Source organism: Thamnophis elegans, chromosome Z (genome assembly GCF_009769535.1).
Source record: "Thamnophis elegans isolate rThaEle1 chromosome Z, rThaEle1.pri, whole genome shotgun sequence".
Classification (NCBI taxonomy): domain Eukaryota; kingdom Metazoa; phylum Chordata; class Lepidosauria; order Squamata; family Colubridae; genus Thamnophis; species Thamnophis elegans.
The window spans coordinates 101,631,195-101,642,062 of record NC_045558.1 but is presented as its reverse complement, the minus strand read 5'-3'; the positions used below and the strand labels follow the sequence as shown (position 1 = coordinate 101,642,062).

The 10,868-nt window shown below is 35.5% G+C and overlaps 1 protein-coding gene across 1 annotated transcript; it reads left to right on the top strand.

Moving 5' to 3' along the window:
• Positions 1 to 2,897: 2,897 nt before the first annotated feature.
• PRR15L (proline rich 15 like) lies at positions 2,898 to 9,282 on the top strand. Its single transcript, XM_032234677.1, has 2 exons — positions 2,898 to 3,135; positions 6,037 to 9,282. Exon 2 carries the CDS (start codon positions 6,063 to 6,065, stop codon positions 6,384 to 6,386), a length of 324 nt encoding a protein of 107 aa, XP_032090568.1. The 5' UTR covers positions 2,898 to 3,135; positions 6,037 to 6,062; the 3' UTR covers positions 6,387 to 9,282.
• The last annotated feature ends 1,586 nt before the right edge of the window (positions 9,283 to 10,868 follow it).

Here is a 10,868-nt window from a genome sequence, read left to right as displayed (position 1 = left end):
ATTATAAGCAACTTTATGTTCCAGTCTGAGTGATTTGAATGAGAATTAACTACATTTTGACCTTCTAGATAGTATACAATCTCACTACTATTTATAACTTCCAGGCAGATGATGAGAAGAATGGATGCCCTTTTTCTGACTTACGTGTGAGTTTTCTCCAGTCATGTTCACCTGTAGATTATATATTGATTAGATTATAGAATCTTTGCCTCTTAAAAGATCTAATCTAATAAATATCTAGGGCATCAGATTGTGGTAAGCAAATTTACAGTAACAAAAACATTTTGCCAACTCTTATTGATGTATTCCAGATTGTTGGTGTTGAGTTTGGACTTAGACATGCCTAGAAAATAGAAATTAAAATCAGTTGAACTTCCTTCTCTAAAAAGTTTGGATTTAACCCATTAAACATACTTACTGTCCAGGGATTAGAGAATGTTAGTAATATTATATTTAACTAAAGCACCAATCTTTTGAATGGAACATAAATGGAGTTAAATTTGTCTATAATGAGGGTAGATTCAAGTGACACACAAATTTAAGAATGCTTAAATAAAATTCAAGCTGGAAGTAAATAAATTAGTATATGGGTTATAAATGAGTGAAGGAAGCCCGACCTTTCTCACATTACCTTTGCCCCGTCTCTAGTTTTAGAAATTATAAGAGTCATGGTTTCATGACTAGGAATGGGTAACCAAGTGAGTTTGGAATGCCATTAAGACATCAGTCCCAAAGTGGTGAACTGATATAAACTTGAATTATGGGAAATAGATTCAGTTCTGAACAATTACAATTACAGATTCTTTTCCACTCTAAATACTGCACAATGTTCTCATTGGAAATATTTGCTGTTTTGGGATAATGATTTGCCTGGGAAAACAACTGAATGGTCTCTAACCTGGATTACTGGAAGCTATTGGCAGCTGAACAGGAAAAGGAACAAATTATTCCCTCAACCTAACACAGAAAGAAAAAGAAAAGAAGTATAAACCGGTCTGATGAGTGCCTGAGCCAGAGTCTAGTCTGACTAATCCTCCAATGAAAAGAATAGATGTAAAAGAACCAAACTAGTAAGAACTAGAGATGTTAACCCTTTGGTTTCAATGAAGGATAAAGAAATAGACATTAGAAGATTGCTTGGCACTGGTACGAACTGGAACCAGGAAGTTCCACCTGTTCAATATCAAATTAAATGTCAGTTTAAGAGTTATTTCGTTTTATTTTAACAAGGAGTTCTTTGTAAAGTGGAGTAAGCTGAGAATTAGTTTTTCAGTGGGTATATATTCTGCTGTCCCCATATTGCTTTGACATCTAGAAAATTACATTTTGTATCCCACAAAGTTGGATTTGGAGGATTACATAGATGAATAAATTGATCTTCATTTACCAGGACCTTTTACTGGGCTTATCTGACATGGAAAATTTAGCCAGGAAAGGATTGGTTTTTTTGTTGCTGTTGTTCAGTTTAGACTGGAAACACATTGGAAACTCAAATTTATATTTTTTAATTGTATATTTACACTGTTCCACAAAGAACCAGTATCTTTGAGACACTGTATAAATAACAAATAGTCATAAATTGTTGAAAGCTTTGCAAACATCATGATAGTAATAGGCAAGACTATTTCCTTATAATTTTTTTTAAAAAATTCCAGTTAACCTTGCTCAGTGTTACAGAGGCCCAAGCCCCAGCATGAACTAAAGCAGAACTCAGATATATCTCTGGAGGGAATTTTTTTCTCAGTTTCTTAAAATCTCCAGATGATAAAATTATTTTATGTGATCAAATAGTTTCATATTTATTTAAAAATGAATTAATACAAAATTAAACCCTTCCCATCTACCTTGAAGCTTTTATTATAATAGCTTAAAACTTCAGTAAGGCTTTTTAGAATACCCAAAATATTCAAGGCAAGTTTTCAAAAATGTTTCTTACTCCACCAATTCATGAATAGAACTATGTGACCACTAAATTTTGCCCTCAAACATTTTGTTTATTGTAATAAAATATGACCAATAGGAGGTTTTCACACTATGCTGCAACTATAAATACCTAACACATTATGTTTCATTTATTTGCCTACCTATATTGCTGGGTGATTAGAAGGATAAAATAAATGTCCAATTATAATAAATACAGTAACTGGAACTAGAAGTCACAAAACAGGTATTTATAAAACACTAGTTCACACATTTATCATTTGATTACTGTGACATAAAATTATATGTATAGTATATGTGACTCTTAGAATTAAAACTCATATAATTTTTGTGAATTTTCAGTTTACTTTATAGTTGACATGTTTTTCAGTGGTTGATTCCCACATTTGATTCTGGCAGAAAAAAATAAACTAGCCAGAGCACCAAAAATTGAATTTGAGGAAAATTATCTTCAATAAGTTGACAGTGTACAATATTATAGATTTACTTTCTTGCAGAATAATAGTGTCCCCATATGAGAATTTGCACCCTGCAGGCCAGTCACTTATCAGGGTGCAATTCTTTACAATCTAGGTGTTTTAAATTTTGTCTTGTTAACTCAGTTTGCATTTATAAAGTCTAAGCCTCTGTGGGCATATGCATTTATTGCCAGTGGTTATCAACATAATCCACTTAAGGAAGTAAAGTGTTTACCTTTTTAAAACTTTGACTCAGTAAATAAATCTTTAAGGCTTCATGAATGTATTCCCAACATCCAAGGGCTGAAATTCTGGAATTTAACTCCTCCCACCTTAAATACCATCTCCTCCTTCTCTGCAGGTAAAGTCAAATAGAATTGCTCTAAGGCAGCAAAAGGTCTCAGCTTAGATTTCCCTCATCATGAATATTCAAATCTGTCCCTGTTCAGCCACTATTCACTCCTGTTTACTTTAGGCAGGAGTGGCTCAGTCCCTAGTTAACCTTGACATACAGAGGAAGGGAGAGAGAAGTGGAGCACAAATAGGTATGTGGCACCTCCACACACCTGAGATGTGGGAACCACATTTTTACTGATTGCCATAGCCATCTCTGCCAGTTTTGCACAAAAGTAATTCAACGTCTCGTTCTACCTCACGTCTTCTCCATATTGGGCTTTGCCCACAAGAGTTGAAGATACTGTTCAGTGACGGACAAATCAGACATCAGACGAATCAGGTATGTTGTTAATGGCACTTTTAAGGGAAGAGGGGAAGGAAACTCACTCCACACCTGGGAATGCTGTGTTTTGTAGCCTTCACAAATGTTTAATCAATCATAACAGCAGATGTAAAGATAAGACAAATAAAACTTCAGTGGGCAGAGTTTTGAATCAAAATGGGCAAACGTCTGTTTTCATCCATACTTATTCCTAATCTCTGGATGATCCCAGACCAAGATATAATTTCTTGCTCTAATCTTTTACAAGATTGTTGTAAACATAGAATAAGAAGGAACAACTTTATTTGGCTTTCAAATAAGATAGGGAAACAAAAAAAAAACATCTCAGACAACCCACTGAGTATCTGTTTTGCATATTTCACTTTTGCAAACCTGAGTTACTGCTAAAATATGCTTAACAAAGATAGGGTCTGATTCTTTAGCTCAGAAGTCAGGCAAATTGATAAAAAATTTGAATTTTCTTATTTACCTCCAACCAAAACAGCAAATTGCAAGGGATCATAAGAACTGTAATCCAAAGCATGTGAAGAACATTAGTTTGCTCAATTATGTCCTAAGAATTGGGAGACAAAAGAAATGTACTGTATGTCTTGATACATTTATTTATTTTACTGCCTATTTCAAAGGTGTCCATCAATTTGTAAGTTTTAAAAATGCTCTGCTTTCTGTTATACATGTAAAACATTGGATTAGAGTCAAATACTATGCCATTCTAGCAAGAGGGTTCTTCTGGCAAATGACTCCTTCTTGCTGTGTATATGGAGAAAAAGAAGATACATCTGTGCAGAAGATTTCAGTTTCTGATCTCTTCAAATTGCCTTGCTCCCAACCTATTAGATTCCTCTCAAGGATGGATGAAATCAAATGCTAAATACTATATTGGGTGCCCAAAGAAGGGCACATCTAACATCTCTACTCTATGAACTATATTGGGTGCCAGTTTCCTTCAATTCAAGATGTTGCTTATGACCTGTAAAGCCCTACATGGAATAGAACCAGGCTGCCTATAGACCCAGCTTCATCCCACTCAGTCAGGCAAGGAATGTATGTTGCCGACCTCCTCCCAATCAAACAACTCCAACTGGCAGGGTTTAGGAAAGAGCATTCTCTGCCGTTATCTCCACCCTATGGAAGTAGTTAATATGTGATGTGAGGACATGGTAGATAGTTTATCTAGTTATCTATCATATCCAATAAAAATGGGTCCTGGACCCCTCCTTTCTTCCTTTTCCCAACCTCCAACCCTAGTCGTTTATTGAAACAACTCCCATAATTCTGAGCCAGCATTGGGGGGGGGGGGGATTCCAGGTTGATGGACAAAGAGAACATGAGTAAAAAAAGAAAAGAAAATGCAATAGGTCATGTGCTTCAGAGAAACATTAAATGTCTTAAAATAAAGTTTAAGCATGGTTTTGGGAACAGCATATTTGAATCTGTAACTTAGTCACCAAGCTTAAAAATAATGTAACACATTTGGAGGATACTTGGTTGAAGAACACTGGACTGAGTGATATAGCAGTTGTTATACTAAAGATTACCATTCATCTATGTTTCTAATATCTCTCTCTGGTTCCACTTCTGACCTGGAAGATAAGGTTGGATTTTAGCAGCCCCCCCCCCCCCCCGAAATCTATGGACACAGTGAATGGGTTCTAATATAGGACGTATAGTACATGGGATGGGAGAAAGGTTATCTTTCTTTTGCTTGGATTACAGGGAATAGATAAGCCTTCAAACAGAGGGTTGAGTTCAGTCTTTTCTTCCAGTAAGGTTGTCTATTTGTAAACTATTATGGTATCTTAAGCTTCAATATCCTCAGATCATACAGGAAACAAATGTTTTAATTTAGCTCCTGCCCTTGCTCTTGATCCGAATAGATTTAAAACAAGAAGTTACACCTTGAGCAAATATAAAATCCTGAATTGAGCTAGAAGCTGAAAAATAATAATCAATGCATAATAATAATTTAAAGATAAACTTCCAAATTGAGTTCCCCTGCTGACTTAATAAGCATTCCATGCAGTTTCCTTTCCTATTCCCTTTTAAAGGATTTTTTTTCAATATTCCACCGTCTAGACTTAAAGTATCATGGTGGTCACCAAATGCTAACCAATTGTAATTCTACTTAATTTTCAAGTTACCACCTAGATGGAAAGAATAAAAATTAGTTGTTTGTGGACTTTTTTTATTCAGCAAGAAGATATAACTGTAGCCTATTTTTCTCTTATCCAAGGCTGGCCCATATGGATCATTTAAAAGGACTCACAAGACACACTTGGTTAGCACCAGATTAGGAAACTAAAGTCATGTATGCCAACGCTACTTTTATTGGTTGTAGAAACAGAATATTACAAGTCTGAATGTCGTCCTCACCCCCTTATTGTGAGAACTCAAGAGAATCTTGTCTTGAGATGATTTCTCAATTCTTGCCCAGCCTCAGATTTCTGACTGTTATTTTGATTCTGGTTCTTTCTCCTATTCCTCAAGTTTATTCCTTCTGCACATTACAACTGGCTTGTTTAGCTTGGCATAATGCATGGATTCAATCAGCGTAGCTCTTGTGATACTTAAACATCAAAAATAAATCTTTCCTACATACATGGAATCTGATTTTGTCCTCATTATTTGTATTACACATTTTCTTCTCTAAGGCACTAAGGGCTTTGGCACAGATCAAGAGAGAAAGTTCATAGTTTCTTGCTTATGTTATCCATCTAACTTGCATAATTTATTTTTGGAATGAAAATAGGGATTTTGAGTGAGGTATTTATTATGTGTACATGAGGAATATGAAGCTCAGAATTCTAAATATGATCTTATTGATCATTTATGGGGGGGAAAAACCTGCCAATGTCACAAGATCATAACAGATATGTGTTTTTTTCCCCCTTTCCCAAGGGTGACTGATCCTTCCTGTTGGCACCATGGCAGAAAATAATTATAGTTGGTGGAAGTTCACCTTCCTCCGAAAGAAAAAATCAACTCCAAAGGTATTGTATGAAAGTCCAGATATTTATGGAGTGGCCAATGATGAGAGTGTACAAGAGGGCACGCCAGCAGATGGGAGCAGTGGAAGCCACAATGAGCAAGAATTCAATGCCCGGCTAGAGAAAATTGTGGACAAAAGTACCAAAGGGAAACATGTCAAAGTTTCCAATTCTGGACGCTTCAAAGAAAAGAAGAAAATCAGGGCTACTTTGCCCGAAAACCCCAATTTCTTTTCTGATGGGGAACGGGATGAAAAATAATGGCCAAGTGAAGGAGATGCTTTTCATAAGCCCGTTTTTGAGGACATTTCTCAGCTGAAGAGAAGCTGATGTTGACTCATCAGGTTCATTACATTTGCTAATGAAGTTAACGAGGGAGCCATCTGAAACTTTAGGATCGGGTCCTGATTTTCATGTGAAGTTTCTCCAAAGGATGAACATTACATTATGTTTTATTTTGTTTTCCTCTTTTTTAATTTAAGAAATAAACAATGCAAGATTTGCATTAAACACAAGCTTATGAGGGACTTATAAATGAGAAAGGAATATTGACAGGTAGAGCACAGAAAAGGGAGCATACATAGTACTGCTAAATTCAGATCAATTACGCCTCCTTAGCTACCTTGTAAACATTCTAATCGGAGTAAATAGAAAGTGTTTGTTTTGTGTCTCAGGCCTGCCCAGCTCTTAGCACACTTGGACAGCTGCTCTGATAGGCCTCATTGGTACTGGCACCTGCTTTCGTCTTCCCTCCTCCCTGCCGTAAGATTTCTTGCAACAGCGATTGAATTTGACTATCACTGAAAATTATCCAAACATTCACCTTATATGATTTTATTCTATGTCATGATAGAAAATTTAGATGGGAAATGTTTTTATAGATTAAGTTGCTTCTTATAGGTGAGCTTTGGTGGCCTCTTAGATATCAACAACTAGGGCCAATCTGATGTCAGTACATGAAAAGATTCTACAGCCGTTCATACAAATCTTTATTTTTAAGAAACTTGAAAACAATCTGATAATTACCAGCAGTCAGCATGAGCTGTCAAAAACAGATCTTGCCAAATGAACTTAATCAAAGGTTTGTTTGGATAGAATCCTTAGATTGAGGGAATGCTGGAGATGTAGTTTAACTTCATTGCAGAAAAGCACTTTACAAAACAGCCCATATTCTGCTTAGCATGCTACTTGAGTTTGAGCGGGATAGGTGGCTACATACCTGACTCAAAAATTGAGGTCAGAGTACTAATAAGTGGTTCCTTATCAAATTAGAGTAAGGTACTGTAGGAAGAAAAATCCGGTCCGATTCAAAGCCAGGAGAAAGTCGCTGGAAATTAAATGGAGTCTGACTGGCTTCAAGGAAAGAAGGTTTATTTGGTTTCCAGAAACTTCAGTGACAACAGCAATGTTTCTCGCTTGTCCAACCCCTTGGCTGGGTGAATGGATGGATCTTTATAGGGTTCTGGGATGTTGTGATTAAGATGCTCTAGGCTAGGGGGATTGTGCAATGTAGTATTTTTTTGCTATTCTAATGGTGGTGGGTTAATCCTAAAGGTCATGTCCTGTCTTTAGAATTTGGATGTGGGGTGTAAATTCTTAATCCCTTCAGATGTAAGGGCAGAAGGCATTTTGTTTATGAATAGATTGACCCAGTCTTCCTTCATAGATACAAAAATCCATCGCTTAAAAACTTGAGGCTATTAAGAAAGACTGGAGTTATTTTCTGCCTTTGTTAAGATTTATTTTTCCTGAATTTCTCCTTTGGAGAAATATCATATTCTGCCTCATTTTAATATTAAGAATAAATAATATTTTAATCTGGGGAGGGAGGGCTTCCTACAGTACATGTGAGTGGAGGTAATATCCTAGATCCTGAATTCTGAAACATTTTTATTACTTGGATAAAGACATGAAACTTTCCTGAATTTGCTGATGATATAAAACTGGATAGGATATCTTTCAGAACAGAAATAAAATTTAGTAGTTTTTATAAAAGAAACGGGATAAAATATCAATATTATTTAATAGAGATTATTGCAAAATTATTTTCTAAGGAAGCAGAAATTCTATGGATAAATTGCAGTATTAATAAATTGTAAACTGAATATGGGATTTGGATTGAGAGTCATTCAATGTCTGCTTCAAAATTTTGCTAAACTGAAACAAATAATGTGATGTGCTTGAAGGGAAGAAAATCAAAACCAAAAGGCAAATATAATTTTAGGTAGCATATACAGAAATACAGTTTTAAAATAAAAATTCTACTTGCACTTTGTTCTGCATTTGATATGCCCACTCTACCTTGAATACCATGACTACTTATGGCTTCTGATTCAGGCAATCTTTAACATTTTAAAGCATAACAATGAGAGTAACAGGTAACTGGCAAGAGATATATAATCCTTGATTTTTAAACTATTGGACATGTAGACTTCAGCTCCCGGAATGGACTTCACATATTTGTGAAGTCCATACACCATGAAGTTGCCAAGTTTGAAAAACACTGGGTTAAATGAAGAGGGATGGTTATTTCTGAGAAGAAACCAACAAGAGCTATGGTCATGTTTTTCAAATACTTGACAGGATATAACATTGAATAGAGCACTGAATAATGTATTTAAATTACAGGAACAGATTATTATTGAATATGTATGAGAGGAAAATTACTTCTGAATTGTAAGTGCTTTTTGACAGTGGAACCATTAATCAGAGAAGTAGTGCCTCCCCTTTGTTGGATGTGTTCAGGTGAAGATCAGATGAAGATTAGAGAAAATCATCTATAATTGGAACAATGGACTACAACCTGTTGGCTTAATAGCACCTACTATAGTATGGCTCTTGAACTTGATAGGTGGACAGCATCACTTTACTAATTTAGCAAAAAGCAAAGGAGATTCTTCTAGTGATTTTGAGCATAGTCTTTAACTTATGACATACTATATAATGAAGCCTGTTCATAATGGTTGTAAGTCATGACAGTCATTTAGTGGGTTGATCATTTAACCAATACAAATTTACAACTTTTTTGTGGCAATCATTAAACAAACATCATGGTCATTAAATAAATCAATGGTTTGCCATGGGCCAAGTTTTATAAAAACCCAGAAATAAATGAGGGTGGAGGTTCTTTCTTGAGGGTTGGTTTCTGAACTTTTCGTTACCAAGCTAGGTAACATCTTCAGCAGAGTTTATGGAATTCCCTAAATTCCACTAAAGATGTTACCTAGCCTAGTGACAAAATATTTGGAAACCAATCCGCAAGCTCAGAGAAAGAACCTCCACCCTCAACCTCCACCCAAGCTACAGATATTCATCACCAAAAGTAAATGCCAGTTTTCAGCAAAATTATCATAAAACATAATTATATGATCTCAGATCCTGGAAACATAAATGGGGCCAGGTAGTTGAGCACCCAAAGTTCTATCACATGACTGTTGGAATTTGAATCCAGGTCATACATACCCTTGACATAGGTCCATTATAACTTTGAATGATCACTAAGCAACTGATCAGAAATCAAGGGCTACCTGAATATTATTATGTTTTTTGGTACATGAGCTGCCTAAGTGTGATATGCACAAACCCAGCTGTTCAGTCCATACTGTGCACTGCAATGTATATACAATGCTATTTATGTGCTGTATCCCTAGCAAAAAAGAGGGATACTGATTTTAATGCAAGCCAACAAATAAGCAGGGTCATGGGGATACTGGCCCCCAAAATATATAAACTTGCACTCAAATAAAATGGGGTGAAACTGTGGCAACACTTTTATGTACCCAAGGCCAGTACTTTTGTAAGACAAAATGACAATAGCCAGGTTTCAGATAACCCACTAAGTGATGTGATTGGTATTGTTTTAGCACAATGTGTGAACCGAGACAAAGTCACTTATAAACCATGCTTTATAGTACAAAATCAATCAGTAGGGGTTTATTCAATGACTGGCTTAATATATGAACCCAATCACTATGAGATGGAGATTAGTAGTAGGATCTCTTAGGAGGACAGACATATGATTTCATTTTATTTATTAATCACATTTACATGAGATACTGCTTTGGGAACCCACTAAACTTGTCTGCTGTCCTTTAATATGATGAAATTTGCTATTCTTCCTCCAACTTTTGAAGTAAAACTTTAACTGTAAAATTTGTTGGATCTAGTCTATAAACTAGGAATAGAAGGCTCTTGTGCTATGCATCAGGTGGCAAAAATGCTGGATTTGTCCTGCAGAATTACATGGCTCAGATACAAATCACCATCTTGATATCAATGTACAAATAATATTCATCTTCAAGCTCTTTTAGCTTCTTATATTATTTTTTATTCAAACAATACTTTATATTGGAACAGATCCAAATGTAACTCAACAGATTATCAGGGATTTGTATCAACGCCACATGAAAAAGAACCAACTAAAGAGGAAACTGTAGTAGATGAATTGGTGTCCCATTAAAATTTGACTACGAAGTCCCCTTTTATGATCTTCAGTTTCCTTCTAGTGCAGCATGACATTATATTAAGCTGTTTAAATATTCTACTGTTTTAACATCTTTGATTTGCTGGCTGGGAAATTCTTGGAGTTGAAGTCCATTAAAACACTGGTATATAGCAAGGTTTCTTGAAACAGTTCCTCTCCAGCTCAAACTGAACAGTAATCACTGTGTAAAAAGATTTCCTCCTCCTCTAAAGTATAATGCATTTTATTAGCTTCATCAAAGACTACTTTTGCAAATCTTT